Source organism: Polyodon spathula, chromosome 25 (assembly GCF_017654505.1).
Source record: "Polyodon spathula isolate WHYD16114869_AA chromosome 25, ASM1765450v1, whole genome shotgun sequence".
NCBI lineage: Eukaryota > Metazoa > Chordata > Actinopteri > Acipenseriformes > Polyodontidae > Polyodon > Polyodon spathula.
Window position 1 is genome coordinate 4,330,253 of NC_054558.1, and position 18,987 is coordinate 4,349,239.

The 18,987-nt window shown below is 43.4% G+C and overlaps 1 protein-coding gene across 3 annotated transcripts in view; it reads left to right on the forward strand.

Annotated features, from left to right (window-relative positions):
- LOC121300310 (endosome/lysosome-associated apoptosis and autophagy regulator 1-like) overlaps positions 1–18,312 on the forward strand; it is a 40,554-nt gene extending 22,242 nt beyond the window's left edge. Inside the window, exons 1-22 of one of the 3 annotated variants that reach the window (XM_041228834.1) lie at positions 491–894; positions 5,172–5,292; positions 6,508–6,694; positions 6,926–7,073; positions 7,881–7,961; positions 8,178–8,283; positions 8,808–8,957; positions 9,449–9,537; positions 9,623–9,800; positions 10,244–10,369; positions 10,561–10,648; positions 11,017–11,122; positions 11,978–12,115; positions 12,699–12,962; positions 13,407–13,580; positions 13,663–13,813; positions 14,109–14,202; positions 14,889–14,984; positions 15,635–15,761; positions 15,845–16,023; positions 16,135–16,300; positions 17,012–18,312. In XM_041228834.1, coding sequence (XP_041084768.1) covers positions 763–894; positions 5,172–5,292; positions 6,508–6,694; positions 6,926–7,073; positions 7,881–7,961; positions 8,178–8,283; positions 8,808–8,957; positions 9,449–9,537; positions 9,623–9,800; positions 10,244–10,369; positions 10,561–10,648; positions 11,017–11,122; positions 11,978–12,115; positions 12,699–12,962; positions 13,407–13,580; positions 13,663–13,813; positions 14,109–14,202; positions 14,889–14,984; positions 15,635–15,761; positions 15,845–16,023; positions 16,135–16,300; positions 17,012–17,080 — 2,970 coding nt within the window. In that variant the 5' untranslated portion in view covers positions 491–762 and the 3' untranslated portion in view covers positions 17,081–18,312. Of the gene's footprint in view, positions 1–488; positions 895–5,171; positions 5,293–6,507; positions 6,695–6,925; positions 7,074–7,880; positions 7,962–8,177; positions 8,284–8,807; positions 8,958–9,448; positions 9,538–9,622; positions 9,801–10,243; positions 10,370–10,560; positions 10,649–11,016; positions 11,123–11,977; positions 12,116–12,698; positions 12,963–13,406; positions 13,581–13,662; positions 13,814–14,108; positions 14,203–14,888; positions 14,985–15,634; positions 15,762–15,844; positions 16,024–16,134; positions 16,301–17,011 lie in introns of those variants that run through there. The other 2 variants (XM_041228836.1, XM_041228835.1) reach the window with 2 other exon arrangements.
- The last annotated feature ends 675 nt before the right edge of the window (positions 18,313–18,987 follow it).

The following is an 18,987-nucleotide window of genomic DNA, read 5'->3' on the forward strand; positions in this document are numbered from 1 at the left end:
AAAAGCACAGTGGCTTTTAAATACAATTGACAGAACAGCGTGCATCTTATTAGCAATTGTGTAGGGAGTCTCGGAGCTTCTTATATATAATCAGTAGTGTATATAAAGCATGCTTCTATTTACACGCCTGGCAGTGTAAATAGACACGCCCTTGATCCGTCTACGAGGTGAATGCTAAAACGTCTAGATTATGGACGCGGCATTAGGCTGAAGATCTTTAATTGAAACACGAGGGATATACACAGAAAGCACGTCACAGTGAAGGTGTAAGTGTAAACAGAGGCTTAAGCAAACACGGCACTAGGATCCCAAAGCCTCTCACACTGTGACCGGCACTCCCTGGACAAACAGGACAGCAAGCAAGACACGCGGCTGCAAAAACAGCAGCAGCTGACAATATAGCTAAACCCACAATCCGGCTAAGAAAGAAAACACACACACACACGCACACGTTGAACAAAAAGCAATAATAATAATACTTAAAAAAAGACATTCAAAATCTCTCGCAGAAAGACAATGGGTTGCACGGCGGGACGGATTGCTGGCTGACTCCCTCCTCACCCGAGGCTGGTGTTCACTTCGTCAATCTCCGTGTGTGCCGAGCAGTGACGAAGCGCTCGGCTGCTGTATATAAACGGCTGGGACGCGTCTCGGCAGCACCAGGGACAGCGTCCCCGCACCCATCCTCACACCAACACCGCGGCTTTGCCATCATCGCCCCGGTCCGTTCAACCGAAAGCCGTGTCGAAGAGGGAGGAGAGGATGGAGCAGAAGAAGAAGGGGCGCGTTTCCCAGTCTCGGGTTTGTTTGTGGGTCACCCGGTTTTTTATTATGGCAGGTGTGATCGTTTCCGAGGTGGCAGGACAGGACAGGCAGCTGCCCGTTTGTACAGAGGTGAGCGACCGACTTCATTACATTTACACACGGGACCTATTCTGAAGCAGTATTACGCAGACTTTCATTATTAAAATAATAATAATAATAATAATAATAATAATAATAATAATAATAATAATAATGTGTTTCGGAAAGCGTGACGTTGTTGTGTTCTGATTGAATACTGTTAGAATCAGCTGCACATTTAAAAAATCACACTTCCAGATGTCGTTTTGGGTTTATTTTGAGTTGCTTACCCAGTGTGATTTTAATCGTGCCAACACCGGTGTTCAGATATGGCGCTATATGATCCTGCTGACCAATAGCAGCGAATCTCAACACAGATATAATGTAATACATATTCCCAGTTATTCTAAAAAAACACCTTTTTGTAACGTGCCTTCTTAATTGGATAGTTTTAGTCACTTTATGATGTGTTTTTGTTATTTTTGTTAGTCTCTCGTTACCATATGGTACAGACAGGTGTGCCAGGTGAAACTGTTTAGTCTTTCTGCGCATGCGTTTAGTATATTTATTTAGTTACATTTTTAAGATTAATTTTTAGTTGAAAATTCTTGCTTTGATGCCATAATCTGACTGCCTTTATTTAAAAATAAATACTTGCTACAGTTCTGTATTGCATTACAGTAAACTAATGCTATGCTCAGGGATTAGCGGGTGTCAATGCTGGATCCCTCCCACAGTACATAGCGGTGTCAGCACTCTTCCCTACAGCATATGCTTGCGTTTAAATGGAGTTGAACGGTGGACAGTCTCTACAGTCCTGTGTCAGATGCAAATTCGATGCTTTCCTTGCGTAGTCACTCTGCATGCAGCTGTGCCTCTCGCTGCTATATTAGCTGATTTCATGCTGCAGAGGACAGTAGTGCATCCTCTATGAAAATGAGATGCAAACTGCAGCAGTTTGCATGTCTCATGCAAATGTGCTGGTTTGCATGGAAGATTGCTTAGCAATGCATTTGAAGTCACCATGCAGGTGTAACTTTAGCAGATATTTACACAAGTGGTTTGTCAAAGGATTCAAGAATAAGCACAGATTCTCCGTTAACTAGGCCTGGGGTTGCTGCATTGCACTGTGCTTTGTGCTCCTTTCTGCTTAATGCACTTGGTTGATCAGCATTGTGTTTTTCTAGTGAAGAACAATACCCATGTTTTATAATTATTTTTTTTTTTACTGTAAACCTTTCTGATTTCCCTAGCTTGTCAGTTTTTGGGAAAGTGTTTAGGGGCTGGAATTAGAGCCGTCTTTTACATTGCTCATCTGTAATGCAATTTGAAGGCAGAATAAGGTAATCACAAAGGCTTTTTAAAAACACTGTCGCACCTTGTGCTAGAATAACAGCACAATTCCCGTCTTGTCGTTTTCTGGTAAAACTCCTCCGTCCTGCGAGGCTTGCAGGGAAGTTTCTTTTGATGTTTTGATGAGATTCAAGATGAAATGGCATGGTTTGGTCGCCAGCAATGGCTGTGATGGGAGTCTCAGGGTAACAAAGTAAAAAAAAAAAAAGGACGGTCAGCCAGCAAGATATTCTCTGTTCCTCGCGTCTGTCTTTAAAACTCGCTTAGAAATGAAGGGTTTGAAAATCTACCTTGGATTGCACCTGAGCATTATTTTTTAGAAAAGACAACAGTAAGAAGCGCTTTAGCCTTTAAGGCTGGTTGCTAGCTATGTTTTAGTTCACAATTATTCCCTGGGCTTATACAGGGAACTGTTATCCCAAGGGCTGATAAAGTGACAGACAGTGTGCCCGAATTATTATCTGTTATGTGTGTTATTGCCCTGTTTGACCCTGCGTTAGTCAGTTAAGGGTTAGTAAATGTTCGGACCTGGTAAGGTATTGCATGCATGTACAGCTCAGTGTGTTCCAGTGCAAGCAGATCTAAAGCAAACGGGAACGTGATATCTAGAGGATATCTCACCACCTTCACAGTGATGGGCTTCTGTCATCCACGAGGGTCGCTGTGAGCAAACCCACCTGACCTCCAGAGGGGCGGGCGTGCTTTTCAGCTCTCCTCATGCGTGGAATATCTGCAGCATTCGATGAACGTTCACAGGGTCGATCTAGATTTCTCAACGCAGTCTTGTAAAAATAGAAACCTTAGCTTCACTTTCCAACCCTTGTCTTTCTCTCTTTGACTTAGCTAACGTTCCTTTGTTGAGATATAGTTAGAAAGCCCACTGTATTGCTAAGGGCAGTCTGCTACTCTGTAACCCTCTGTGTTTAAACTGCATTCTTGTCGGATCAAGCCCAGTAAAGGATCGTGTAGGTAAATCAGAAGGCTTTGCATTTGCTTTCCTACGTCTTCAGGGTGATTTCATTAGCTTTTCCCTTATTGATTTATTCCTGAAGTCTGCTGAAATGACTGAAGCCTCTGTATGTCACTTACCTTATCAAGCCCTGTTCAAACAGACTTTTCTTGTTATGCAAACCTGCGCTAACAGATTCGGGTGTGAAAGCCACATGTGTTAGGTAAACTTCAGTAATGGAGTCAAAGGTAGATTGTCTGGGAATTTCCTGCCCTGGTGGCAGGCCAAGTGTTTTTTGTATTGCGTTCATTTTCATTATTGGCTTCTGCATTCGAAAATGAAGTGCTGCTTAAGGCTGGTCTGTTATTTCGATCGTGCGTCCATCGCTGAGGGCAGTGTTTTGTCTCTCTAGTCTAGCGTGACTGTCTGGCAATCCAAGGGACCGGCCTAAAATGTAATTATAAAACACTGGCACAGATTTCTCATGACCGCTTATATTTCTGTGCTATTTGATGTGAAAGGGAACTCTGTTGTTGAGTGGCTGGCAGTAACAGGTTGCATGATATAGTGTGTGAGCATGAGAAGGCGCTAACAGTGCGCTACGATTTTCAGCTTGGAAAACGCACACTTTCATTCCTTTTCTGACTCTTTAAAGAAGAGTATTATGAAAGGGTGTCTTTCTAATCCTTGGATGTTAACTTAAGCATCCTCTCCCCAGCCCATATATTCACATGCAGTTTAAACACAGAGTTAATCACGCTTGTCAATGGACAGGACAATTCATTTTGGAGGTACTCCAGTTCTAAGAAATGAGATCTCAACTAATACCAAGGTGACTCATTTTAATCATTTAAAAGTGTTGCACAAAAACCTCCATAAGACCTCCGTAAGATCTACCATATTAATAAAGACGTTATTACTTTGCATTGAATATTGATTGATAATACTTGGATATTAAATAACGCAATGGATATTTGAACGTTCAGACCTTCACAAAACAGTAAAAACAAGGAGACTATCTAGTGATCGAAAACAGTGTGTCTGTTCCACATGGTGTGCAGATCACATTTCTCCCAGGAAACGGAGCAGTAGAACGCACAGGGTATTAGCGTTGCTGAACGCTTTCCATAATGTCATGGCCTGGGGGACCGATCTAAACAGAGGCACCTGTCTCAGGAGGATATGCAAAGGCTTGTTCTGTAAATAGAGAAAGATAAGAGGCAGATCTGACTTGAAACAGCGTGAACACGGCAGCGGGTAACGCAGAGATCAAAGTAATAAAGAGCCCACCTTTTATTTAGTCCATTGTCAGTTTCATTGAAAAAAGAGAGCAGGTTTATGAAGAGAACGCTGTGAAGTGGCTGAGGAGCAGCAGGTGTTACTGATCATTCTGCCCCAGTCTGATGTGCATGCATGCGTCCATGTATTCATGCAATCACTGACGGAACAGCATCTCCATGACAGTGCTTATTCAAAAGCAGACGTTTTTCTAAAGCCTTTATCAGCATCTGTTTTCCTGACACTGCGTGGATTATTGTCCCCAAAAGCACGGGGAAGCTAATCAGCACGCTTCCAGAGCCATTCGGGGAACGAAAGCAGCAGATGGATATCCTTATGTAGATGATTAACAGAGATACAGGGAGAGGCAGGCTTGCAAAACAAACATTTCAAACGTATTGAAAGAGTGGGCAGGTCTGTTCTACTGGGGGCACAGTCTGGGTGTCAGCAGCTGGGCTAGGTCTCCTCAGAAGGCAGATCATCCACAGCTGTGAATTCAGAAAGACTTCAGTGAGGAGCGTTTCCACTACAAGTCTCTTTCCAAGTCTCAGAGTGTGTTGTATTTTTGTGGATGCACATGGCAGCCCATTGAAATGGATTGAATGGGAGGGGGTCAGGTTAAACTGCACGGCATGCCGATGCAGTGCAGGTGAGCTGCTCTGTGACTCGTGAAGGGCTTGGGTGTGCTCATCACCCTGCAGATACTGTAACCTGGGCATGTGCTGGTGTTCTTGTTCTTTGCTTGCAGTCGGATTACCATTACCAGTACACTGAATGTGACAGTGTGGGCTCCAGGTGGAGAGTGGCAGTGCCTCACACCCCAGGAATCTGCACAGGCCTGCCAGACCCAGTGAGGGGAACGGAGTGCTGTAAGTGACGGTTTCACCTCTTTCACTGCAGCTGTCAGTGCTGAGCAGGGCACCCCGTGTCCAACATCTGAAATGTTTACGCATAAAGGCAAACCGTATATTGGCATATTATAGTGCAATAAGGGCTAGATTCTCCGAAGAACTCTAGAACATTATTTTTTTTCAGATAGTAAACATGAATACAAAAGAGCCACGTTTGCCCCAACTGTGCCATGCTTAACTGAACCTCTTATACAGTGGATTTGTTACAGGGCTAGTTTTCCTCCATCCTGCAGGATTGCTTTCACAAAGCCTTCAGACTGCAGTTCATTCAATGGCACAGCAATCCTTTAAAACAAACAGACTGCAGTTTTAAACTGCTGCACCAGACACAGGCACAGTGCTCACTGTATTTAACAATGTCGTTTGAATCAAGTGCCCTGTTGAAGCATCAGACCGTATCGTAATTCCTTAATCTTTGCTTTTAAAAAGGGGTTGGGCTGTTGACCATAGCCTTGTCCTGGATATTTTAAAACCCAGCCCGTACTTACAGGAGATAAGGAGTGGAGCCTGGTGTAGTGCAGGTAACGTTTAAAATGTAGAACTGTGAACAAGCTGGGGTTTGTGTCTTGAGAGAAGCTTTTATGTACTGAACTCCTAAATCACATTACAGTGCTGCCAAAGTTATAAAGCAAGTAAAACGGGCATAATGAAAAGATAAGTTTCTTTGATTTGATCCGGTACACCAAAGGGGCCCCTTTGTGTGTTTAAGTATTGCTAGGAGAATGAAACACTGTTCTGCGTGACAAGGATTGCAAGGTGAAGCATGAAAGTTGCATGTAAATTGTAAGAGTTGAAGGTTGTTAGAGGTCAGATACAAACACATCACACAGCAGGCAGATTCAATCAAAAAATACACCTGCTTTATTTCTCAGTTCAGTGGTTATTGGGTATTATGTTTAATGCAGTGGGGGTGTTCTGCTGTGCATATAGAGCCTGACGCTAAAGTTATCATTTTATAATGGAAAAAGCATGCAGACTGTATATGCCAGTTCTTATTTAGTTCTTATTTAGCAGTTCATGAAAGTGTTTTGGAGAAGGGTTATTAGTTTGTTCTGATTTTACGGGACGTTACTCTTTCTAAAAACAGCCCTTCGTCTTGTAAGCGTGGTAAAGCAGTGAGTGATACACTCTTAACATGGGCACTAACGGTTCCTGTCCCCCTCTCCCTTGAAGCTTTCTCCTGCAAGGCGGGGCAGTTTCTGGAGATGAAGACGCAGTCCTGTAAAGAGTGTGTGGAGGGCACTTACTCCCTGGGGACGGGCGTGAGGATTGATCAGTGGGACACGCTCCCACCAGGATTTTCAAACACTGCGTCAGACCCCAACGGGGAGTATGCAGACGACATGGCAAACTGCTCCAAGTGAGTGCTTCACAACAACACAGTACAGCCTTGAAGCTAATCCTGAAGCACTCAGAGACCTCAGAGCTGTTTATAATGAGCACGGACCCTACCAGTATAATCTGAGGGTGGAAACAAACTGGCACAGCTAGAATTACAACAGGCTACGTGCAGGCTCAGTATCTAGGCTTGCTTGACTGCGGTCCTGCGTAGTAAATGCTGGCAATGTAAAAGTCTTTTTTCTGTTCCTAGTTCGATATGGCAACCCCAGGGAGATTACATTGCCTCTAACACAGACGAATGCACCGCCACACTGATGTATGCTGTGAACCTCAAGCAGTCTGGCTCCATCTCCTTTTCCTATTTCCATCCGGACAGCAGCATTTTCTTTGAATTTTTTGTAAGTACACGAATCACTTAATGATATATATTTGTTTTGCAAAGTCGTTTCCAGTCCTGCAGAGATCAGCCTAATCCATAATGGTGGCGCGTTTCAATCTGGTTTGTGTTTGCGTCATTAAAATAGGAGGCTCCCATGTGCTGATGGGTGACGGGGTGTAGATCTGCCCCTGCTTTGATTAAGTGACCGGACCACTTGTTTGGGTGAGGGTCCTACTGGAATCGCAGGATGCTGTTATTTTGTAAAGTATTTTGTAAAGTGCAAAGATACAGGAAATCTCACTAAATCCTTGTTCACAATAGAAATGGGTGGGTAGGTTTTTAGTTGTGTGTGTCAAGTGATCAACCACAATGCTGCTAAAGCTGTCAGCGTGACCTAAGATGGGGTTTGAAAGCTTAGTGCTGAAAGCACGCTGTCACACCAAAGCATTTCAATAGAGTGATTGTTTCAGTCTGGGTGTTGGATTGGGAAAAGATGAATGCACTCACTCCTGTTACTTCTGGAGGATTAGGCCAACCCAATGTGAGCACCTTTACCACAAAACAAGATGTGCAGCAGTTTGAAATTAACTGGGTAATGCTGGAAATCATTACCCAGACAGGTAATAACGGAGAAGCATTGACAAAGTGTATTACTCAAAACAAGAAGCGAAAATCCTCGAACTACAACTGAAAACTTAGCATTTATGAGCAGGAGCAGGAGCACAGTGTAGGTCCCCAGTGCTGCCTGCTCCCCCAGCTCCTTTCATGAACTTGTCACAGAATCATTTATAAAATCAAAAGTCTTCTCAATGCGTTCTTTGAACAGGTTCAGAATGACCAGTGCCAGTCTACCGCCGGACAAAGCAGGTGGATGAAAAGCACGGATAACGAATGGGCTTCCCATTATGTAAGTGTCATCTTCTTCTTCATCTACCATACAGGAATCCAATTCTGCAGGAACAGTAGTCCCGATTCACAAAGCTTTACCTTTTCATAGCCACTTTGCATTGCATTGTATTGTATTGTGCGCTTGTGCAGGTGTTATAAAATGTATATGAGACACTGCAGGATAGTGAATGTTCTTGTTGTAAATTCATTTACTCTTTATTTCGTCTTTTATTAGCTTCAGTTGGGTCGTGGGAATAATGTGCTGTACTGGAGAACTACAGGGTTCTCAATGGACACGAGCGAACCAAAGCCAGTCCTTGTTAAGAATGTCATCATCACAGGTAATGCATGCTGCTAATCTCACTGTTTTCAGATTTGAATTGACTGAGGTGCAGTGTCATGTTTGTGAAGAGCCCTCGTTTTGATTTAGATATTCCAGCCGTCACGTCCCGGTGACTTTTCAAAACTCAGAAGTTTAAAGCAGTCCTGTAGTAGCTCGATAGAGCTCTCAAACAGGTCTGCTCTCCAAGTGCAGCTGGCATGCCAGAGTGTAACCCTTAACCTGTCCCCCCCTGCAACTCTCAGCGTGGTATTTCTTTCATCCACTGGCGGCAGTGTTCCAGGGGTGCACTCTGGAGAACCAGAGTAAGACGACATGTTTAAGACCCCCCTTCGAGGTCACTGGGCTGCATTACAAAGTCTCCAGGATGCAGTGACTGAAAGAAAAGTAAATCTACCCAAGATGAAGATTACATTAGGTCATATAACTGATGTTGCACAAGCATACCACGTTGCACTTTGAGCAGCTTCCTAACAAGACCAAATCAGAATATGTCTGTGTTCCTCTGTTTCTTGCTCACGTTAGGAGTTGCATACACGTCCGAGTGTTTCTCCTGCAGGCCTGGTACCTACACTTCCAAAAGGGGCTCCTCTGTCTGCAGTCCCTGTCCCAAGAACACATACTCGAACAAGGGAGCCACAGTCTGCCAGCAGTGTGACCAAGACAAATACTCCGGTAGCTTTCTCACAGTCTTATAGGATTGTTAAACCTGGAGCACAGTGTCCGCACGACCTGTACAAAGGGACTAAGAGCGTTCCTCATTGCATCTGAATCATGTGACAATGCAGCCTCACCTACTCTCTCTCTGTTGAGACGCTCATGAACAGTCACATTGGCACATGATTTAACAGGAATGAGTAAAGCTCAAAGCCCAGTAAGATTGAGATCAAACTGATCAAACCTCAATGCGGGAGCCACAGAAACCAGCACCGCTCACAGCGAAGCATGAAACGCTAAGGAAGAGGAATCTATTAAAATGAAATCTGAAGCTACTGAAATAAAAAGCAAGAATCTGTTTGTATTGTGGAATAGGAACTGTTGGAATCATACACTGGAAACGTTTTTTACAGCTTCGTTTTATTAAAACACATCTGCGTGTGTGTGAGTGTGCCGTTCATTGTGTATTTTCACTGAATTCAGATTTGTCTGTATATGTTGTTAATCAGATACAGGATCAGGGGCATGCCAACAGCGCTCCCCTTGCACCCAGCAAGACTACTTCTACACACACACCCCTTGTGATGCCAGCGGACAGGTAAGCATCACTGCCTGTAAGTAAGCAGACCTACTGGAAATGTTCAGAACCAATCAAGGTGCAAATGGACCGTTCTGCTTTGCAGACCCAACTCATGTACAAGTGGATTGAGCCAAAAATCTGCAGTGAAGATCTGAAAGGAGCAGTCAAGCTGCCAGCCTCCGGCGCTAAGATCGCATGCCCACCTTGCAACCCGGGCTTCTTCAAAACCAACAGCTCCAGCTGTGAGCCCTGTCCCTATGGATCTTACTCAAACGGAACAGGTATGTTATTCAGAGAATTTGTTTGCAATGCGAGTGACCTGACAGTAGCATTACACAGAGTGCTGCTGTTTCAGTAGAGCTGGCAGCTCCCATGATTAGCAGACTGACAGACTAGCAAGAAGGCTTGTGTGCATGTCCGTCATTCTCCTAGCTTTTGAGGAGCTTGAAGGTGCTGTTTGTAATCCATGTGGTCATTTTGTGTGAAATCTAGCTTTTAATGTCACAGTAACAAACAGCATAGACTCATGTTTGAGTGCTTAAACTCGCCTAACAGGTTGTGCGGCTTTACAAGGCCCACGCAGTGCCTTCTGCATTGTGGTGCGTTGGTTTGCAGAACCCCAAGGTCACTGAATAGAGATTGAAAGGGTTCTGCAGGGTGCTGGTCAAGGCAGGCACTATGGGAATTGTATCTGTTAAGTTTGTTAACTGTGTTTACCATTCAGAGTGTCGTAAGTGCCCCGCTGGAACAGAGCCTGTGCTGGGCTTTGAGTACAAGTGGTGGAATCAGATGCCAGCTAACATGAGGAGTCTGGTTAGTGGAGAACACCGTGACTTTGAAGAACAAGTAGGTAAGTCAGTTCCATTCCGCGTTTTAAATTATATTCTGATGCTTAGTGACTGTCATAAAAAGTGCAGAAGGGAATCTAAAATAAGTAGAATTGTTGTGGAGACTTTAAGCGCTTGCTGGAACTGCGTCTGGATGTTGTGAATGGATTGAGATCGCAGATGCTTTATGTTAATGACTTGCTTTTGTCCTCAGCGTGGGAGGCTGCTGGAGAGTACATCTACACCCCTGCTGTGTCTGCTAACGATTACATGATGCTGGTCTTGACTGTTTCTGGATTTAGGTAAGAAGCTTGACATTTCATACGGATTGCAATTGTGTGATATCCTGCACCTGTTCTACACATGGCAAAGCAACTCTAAATAAGCACCACAAATGAATAGAAATGTCATGCGATCCACTAGCCCTAAATCAGCTATGATGAGAGGTGCGTGCAACTATTCAGAAACAATCATGGAAAGCAAAAGGATATTACTTTTTAAATTTTTTTTTACAATGTATTCATTCTTTCTTTGTGAATATTCTGCTACTGTGAGTCTACAAAATTCAAACTGCAGAACTGAATTATTTTCCAGATATAAGCAAAGCTTAGAAATATTTAATGATCAGACACTGTCAGGGTGCTGACAAAATCTATTCTTGTTTTCACAGATTGCCACAGCATGTTGCAACAGACTCGGAGAACACAGAACTTGCAAGGGTAACGTTTGTCTTTGAGACAAAATGCACAACTGACTGTCAATTCTACTTCTTGGCGGTAAGATTCTATCTTCAGTCAGCCTGGTTTTCAAAAGCAAAGTCCTTCTAGTGTATTCAGTGTCACAGCTCTGATATGAATGGCATCATAGTGATAGTGTATTACAAGAGTAGTAAGCAGTGTAAAAGCATGGTAAAGCATAGATAATCATTCTACAAAGCAGAGAGGTGTGGTAAAGCATATTAATACCATGGTAAACTATGGTAAATGCATAGTACAACGGCAAAATGACCTGGACAATTTGCCATGCTAAACTGTTTTTTAGAAGGTCAAACACAAATAGTTGTATGTTTAAAAATGTTACGATGATCATTTCAGATTAAGCAAAGTAAAAGCACCTTTATGTTTTTGTAGGTCAATCGATCCAAGCATTTTGAATTTCAGTAGTTAAAATTACTTTGGAACTCGGGTTTGGAACAACAAAATACTTCCAGATTTCCCCACGCTCATTGGTGTGAGAGAATTCAATAATTAATGATAATAATAATGGTTTTTTTTTTTTTTTTTACTGCTATTATCCCACAGGATCTAAAAGCGATCCAGTCCAAAATATAACTGAAGAACACTGTCTTCATACACAAAAGCATTTGTTAAGCTTCATAGCATTAATAAACCCAGCGGTCAGGCCTCTAGTCTTGGGCATGGATCACCCAGCTGGCACTGTGGACAGTTATCCAGCAGATAGTAACTGCTACAGGGGACCAGGCTGATCAATGAGTCTCCCATTATTAACACTGGAAAGAGATACACCCCACACTGAATTAGGACCTGCCCCGGTTTCGTTCAGTGATAGAGACTCCACTCTTTTGGTAGAGGGTCCGGTCCACACTTTGAAAATGCACATGTGTTTTTCAGGGTGCAAATGAAAGAAGCAACACTCTTGTGGAGCAGTGGAGCCGCTCCAAGGAAAAGCAGTCTTACTCCTACATTGTGAACTCAAACTCTACTGTCATCTTCACGTGGGCTTTCCAGAGAGCCACAGGCTTTTCAAACGTAAGGCTGTTACTGTCTTCTACCACAATACTGCTAGCGTTTTATTACACGGCCTGCGGAGGTCCCTTTCAAACATCCATGAAGATCAGATCCGACCCTTTTGATTCTCAGAGGTGCATTCCAGATTGTGGTTCTGCAGTCGAGAAGCTTAGCGCTTCATCGAAGTGTTGAGGGCATCGGTTCAAAACCCATAAACATGGTGCTCACTTTAAAACTGGTTTGGTAAGCAGTTAGACAAGAGTAAAAAACTACTTCACAGCAGGATATGCAAATCCATGTAGGCTTAGCATGCCCATTACAAGAGGCGTTTGCAGATGTCATTGGGTTGTCCCTGATCCTGGGTGTAAAGAGGGTTGACGTTGGGATCGGAGGATGCCCACGACCTTCAGTTCTCCTGAGCTGCTGTGGGGAATTGCAATGAGTATAACGAGACATTCTACATCGGCATAAGAAAAGGTGGCACAAGTTATTCTGTGTGTTTTTAATGGAAAATAGTTAGACGATTATTTCACATATAAAGGTTTGCCTACATGTGGTCTTGCAGCTATTGTATGAACCAATAGTCAAAATATATTTTCTTTAGGAAACACGATACAATACTGATGTTGCCAAGATCTACTCTATCAAAGTGACCAATGCCATCAATGGGGTGGCCTCAAGCTGCCGCCACTGCGCTCTGGGCTCCTCAAAGACAGCATCTTCATGTGTGCCCTGCCCCTCTGGACACTACATAGAGAAGGACAGCAGTGCCTGCCGCCAGTGTCCCCCAGACACGTTCCTGAGCCGTGAGCACCCCTACGGAGAGGAGGCGTGCGTTCCCTGTGGACCGAAGACACACAGCAACGCGGTACCTCCTTCACTGTTGTGTTAACAGTGGCGTGTTTGAACCTTGAACCAGCTTCACAAACATGCATGTAAAGCACAGACGTTGGTTCTTATTCTGTAGGACAGTGCAAAGCGAATATCTGTTCCATAAGCTTATTCACGTTGCACGGTCTGCACATCAGTGTTGAAAACTATTTCAGAGAAAGCATGATAGTATAACCATGGCAAAACTGCAATGACTGCAAATTTACCAAGGTGAACTTTTAGAAGAGTTATTTTAAAGCTAATCCAAGGAAAGACATGGATTGTAAAGCACTGGTAAGAGGTCCTTTAAAAGGATCCCTGTACAGTTTTTACACGTACACAATTCCTCTTTTATTACATGTTAAACACCCTTTTAATAACCCTCTCCTCTCCTTTCAAGTGCCACAGCAAGTTCTGAAATCAGTATTGTGATTTATTTCAGATGCGCTCCACTTGTTTCAGCGACTGCAAGTTTGACTTCCGTGACGGTGAGCGGACGCTGCAGTACGACTTCAGTCATCTCCCCAACAGAACCACCTTCAACAGCGGACCGAGTTTCACCCCCAAAGGACTCCAGTACTTCCATCAGTTCAGCGTGAGCCTTTGTGGAAATGAGGTGACTATTACTGGAAAAGCAAAAGGGGCTGCGTCCTTAGACTGTCATTAAATATCTTTTTAATAACTTCTTCTTTTACCAGGGTAAGAAACTGGCCTCCTGCGTCGACAACGTCACCAGCACCAGGACAGTGAGCTCTTACGCATGCCAGTCTACCATCGTACCTTCCGATTTGAGGGGTGTGAAGACGGTAGTGTCCTCGCAGCCCATCAGCCTCGCAGATCGGCTCGTAGGTGTGTGTTTTCTAAGTCTATTCATTTAACCAGGAGATTGAGACAGAGGCCTCATTTACAGAGGGCTCCTGGAGAGCGATAAAAAGGACAACCGCAGAGTGCAACAGCACCGTAAAAACACACGCAGTTCAGACTCAATCAGCAGCATGCAGAGATCAAACCACAGAATAAACAAGACACTGTACAGCACTGTGATTAGCAGTAGTGTTTTGAATAGCTTTCTTCCCCTACATGCACGCTGTGTAACGTGACTGTCTTGAGATCGTTTACAAGCTGTCTGCCCTCTTTTATTTAGGGGTCACCACTGAAGCCGTGCTCGAGAACATCACCTCTCCTGCTGATCTGTTCCCTACCAAAAGCAGGATACCTGATGTCATATTCTTCTACAGGTAAAGCTACAGCTCATGTTTCCTCGAGTTTTAAAACCTCGTCTTGGAAGTCAGTAGTTATTTCCGACACATTGGACCGCATTCAGAAAGCATGGCCACAGTTTACCGCAGCGTTGCTGTAACAAAGCTTCAGATACATTCAGGAGCTCACAGCTGTCTTACTTGGTTTTTGTTTTGTTGCTGCTTTTAAAGGATTAGTTTGTTTTTCCTTTTTTCAAAAAGTCCCCGAATACCAAGCTCTGGTTTCTCCTGCTGTCTGACCTCATAGCAAAGCATTGTGGAGAGTCAGGAAAGTACCAAACTATCTGTCTGAGTAAGAAGCACGCAGGTTAGTGCTCTGTGAGGACGGCCCTTTGTCTTTCCAAAGCGGTTTACCATTTCTTATTGAAGCTGTTCTCCACTCTACAGAGGATCACGCTGTGAGGTTCCTGTCCGTACCTGACAGTCCAGACTCTCATGGTCACTCTGTTATGTCAGTCGTGCCTGGGATTGTAGAGGCTCATGTAAATATCCACGTTTTTGATTGACCCCGAACTCTGTGTCAGAGCCAGCAAATCAATACATTAAAATACATTTTTTAAAAGATGGGTTATTTGAATTCCTATTTGATGCAGATTATTTGCATTCTGTAAATGGCAGAAGAGCATTGAATAGGGAGCCAGCTTTCAGTGTCTTTGCCTTTGCAGGTCTTCTGAAGCAACCCAGTCTTGTAAGAAGGGACGGGCTACCACGATAAGAATGAGATGTGACACAGGGGGATCTGCAAGGCTTTCAGTGCCAAGGTATGCGTGGAGATAGGAGTGGCAATCTATTCATCTCCTTCCACATATTGCATTAGTGACTGAGTGTTCTACCACCACAGATTTCACGACAATGATTCTCTTAAAACAAAACCACCCTCCATATCACACTGTCATTGTGCTAATATATGACAGGACATCACTGGAGCATAAACTGGGCAGCCCCTGATCTCACAGCTGCACACAGGTTCCCTTCACAGTAAATACAAGCAGAATATTGGTGTTTGAGCGCCCTCTAGTGGTTAATATGAGCAGTGACCACAGAACAGGATAAAAGTACTGTGCTGGAGGAAGATGGAGGGTTAGATTTGAATAATGGACAAAAACCTGCTAATGATTCCAGATAAGAAACCATAAATAATTGAATAATAATGTCTGGGGTTGTTTAATGGGGTATGCAAGGTTTATTTCTTCTTTAATTAAAACACAGTTTAAGCTGATATCACTAATATACAGAGGCATGAACAATTATTCAGAGTGTAATCGTGAGCGTCAGTACCCATGGCGATATTGTTAGGTCCCATAGTGAGGTAATTCCATTGATTTAGAATGAAATCTATCATGAGTGACAGGTCAGCCATCTCAGCCAGCCACTGAACACTCTGCCTTCCCCCTTCCATTGTCCTCCACAGCAAATGCCAGGAAGGAACCTGCGATGGCTGTGCCTTCCACTTCCTGTGGGAGACAGAAGACGCCTGCCCTCTGTGTTCAGAGAACGATTACCACCAGATCATGAGCGCCTGTATCCAGGGAATACAGGTATGGGTAGACAGACACGGGACGGAGGCGGGATTTATTTGAACTTGCATCCCACTGAAATGAAATGCTTTCCCGTTGGTTAGAAAACGACCTACGTGTGGCACGAGCCCCGCCTGTGCACAAGAGGAGCTGCTTTACCCGAGCAGGCAGTGAACGCCTGCAAGACGCTGGACTTCTGGCTGAAGCTGGGGCTGTCCACCGGAATCATTGCAGCTCTTTTACTGGTGACGGTGTCCTGTTACTTCTGGAAGAAAACACAAAAGTGAGTCCAGCCGAACGCACAGGGGGTTCTCTGAGCTGCAGACTCGTCGCTCTGAACCCGTCCAGACGCAGTCCTGGTTTTCATTGCAGTCCACTTGTGTTTCCTCCACAGGTTAGAGTACAAATACTCCAAGCTCGTGATGAACTCCAGCCTGAAGGACTGTGAGCTGCCAGCTGCGGACAGCTGTGCCATCATGGAGGGAGAGGATGGGGAGGACGATTTGATATTCTTAACCAAAAAATCAATTTTCGGGAAGATCAAGTCATTTAGCACCAAGGTATCATGACATCGCCGCTTACTTTCTGAAACGCGTGATACTTCTCAACCTTTTTCACAGAACACTGCTCAGAGACAGCACTCCTAATTAGAAATGTAAACCACTGGGATTCTGTTTCAAAAAACACTTTAAACATTTTTTAAATATTTTAACACGAAAGGCAGATCGTTTTGGTATGCATTCTAATGCTATCATTGAAATGCTGTAGTGAGGTTTGCAGCGTTTAAATCATAGACCTCACTTTCTTGTAATGCGTGTTCCTTTTTGGTTCTTGCACAGCTGTTAGATTACACGCATGTTTCTCAAGGAGCACGTGTGACTGCTGGGTGTTATGCATGTGACTTGTTGATCTGCTCTATATGTGTTTCCTACAGTGTTCATATATCTTTGATCCAGAAGAGGCAGAATTCATTGTAGGAAGGAATATGGTAGAATGATATGGAATCAGGGAGTTAGCGCATGGTGAGAAATACTTTATACAAAGAACAGAGGCATAGTTTTAAGGTAGATCAAATGTTACACATGTTGCAGTTTGCCCTTAAGATTATCTTAGCTGCTTGTTACTAATTTTATACATACAGTAACGAGTTTCCCAAGTAGTCGCTTTTTGATTTGAAGCACTGAAAACAGGCAGGGATAAAGCAGCCTGCAAGCTTGCAGGAAAACTCCGCTTTTGAAGCTGACGTTGTCACTGATCTTTTTTTTTTGCAGAGGACATCAGATGGGTTTGACTGTGTTCCCTTGAAATCCTCCTCAGAACACAACGACGTGGAATTATAGACTCTGCCATCGCCTCTGTGCTCTCACAGGGAACACACTGCCTGTGTGTGTGAATAATACAATGACAAGGGGAGATCTCAACTGGCCTTGCATCTTATAAGTGACCTTACGTGTTTACATTTTGGTGACATGCGTCTTTTTTCTATTCTTTTTCTATAACTTTTTAAAACTTTCATTAAAAGGGAACATAAATCCTTAAAACCTTAAAGTAAAAAAATATATATTTATAAGTCCTGGGATCTAGAGGCAGACGACCAGAGATGTGCTCAGAAGATTTCATATTTCAAATCCGAAAAAAGGGACTACATTATCGGTAACAGGAGTACTGTCATGTGAGATAGAGGGGTCCTTTTTCCTGTTTGTAGTGCTTTATTTTAGTTCTTTTAGTAATGTGAATGAACTGACAGCTCTGAATAGCGCAGAAGAAACCCCCGTGCTATACCAGATCATCTTTTACATGTGCTTTGACAGGCAGAAAACCTGCATGTGAGGTTCTGTACAGGTTTAGTCTTTTTTTGTATCTGTTTTTCCCTGAAGTTATTAATTAATGTATGGGCTGTGTTTATTTAGTAGCTATGATGCCAGCCTATTTGTTAGCATTTGTTTCTGCTTGTGTTATCCAGAGCTTCAAAACGCCCAGTCAGGGAGGAGAATGTTTCAGCCAGTCCTTCAGTACAGTAAAAAGCCCAAACCTTTGTCTATTTGACTGTATGTCTTAATAGTCTTTTTCTTTATGCATTCAGTGATTTATACAAAGGGAGGTATGTTAGCAGGAGAATGAAGCTCTTGCATTCAGACAGTAAGACTCTTGAGTCATACAAATAATTAGCACAGCTTTGGCTGCAGGACTTTTCCTTCCTGGAAAATCTCAGGGCTGTCCTTCCTGGAAACTGTACATAGATTCCAGCTCTTACTGTGTATATATATTATACACAATCCCTATCGTCATTGTTTAAAACATCAGTATAAATTTAAAGAGACTGTGTATTCTTATAAAATGGTCTGTTTAAATCTTCAATGTAAAGCCGATATTTATTCAGGGGCTAACCCTGCACTGTGTAACCCTTTGCAATGGATTTCACTGCAGCCTAATATTAGCTTTTAGATGTATGAATGTATTTTTTGATGTTGAAATGAGTTTTATTCCATTTTTTAATACTGCGTTGAAATATCTTGACGCAGAAAAGGGTTGTTATTTTCTATGGAAGATGAAGCTTGTTTTGTTTTTTTGCTGGGAAAATAAAATACTTATTTACACTTTTTCTGCTCAAGTTGTTATTTTAAAGGACAACAGAAGTTTCCGATGTGCAGCACAATACCTGAGTGTTTATAGTTAAGGTTCTTTCTTTGGGAAGTGTGGCGCGCAAGCAGGCAATATGAGGGATGACTACTCACTGCTGCCCTCTAGTGAGAGATACAGAAAGCCATTGAGTCGGATAGGCACTGATCAGGATTAGAATACTGGAGTTTCAGAACAGGGTTGCAAATCTCACCGGCCGCACCATGGTTCATGTGCTATATCTTACAGCCACTAGGGGGTAGTAAAAGCATACCAAAGTGCACTAAAGGTAAGCTTTGTAAAAGGCAGAGAGGAATAGTAAAGCCTGTTTCTAAACATGTCAAAGCATGGTAACGTTTAAGTAAATGTGAAGTATAGCCATGCAGAAAGCTGCTACAGTTCCACGGTAAACTGTTATAAGTGCACCAGCTGCAATGTCCCGAGAAGAAACTTTATTTTTAAGAAATTACAATCTGGTGCATCTCTTTTAGTGGCAATATCGAAACCAATGGCCCTCATTTTAGATGAAACAGCATCCTTTTTTGGGGGGGGGGGGGGGGGGGGGGGGGGGGGGGGGGCTGTCTTGTTCAGGAGAGATGTGTTTGATGTCAGCACACGACACACACAC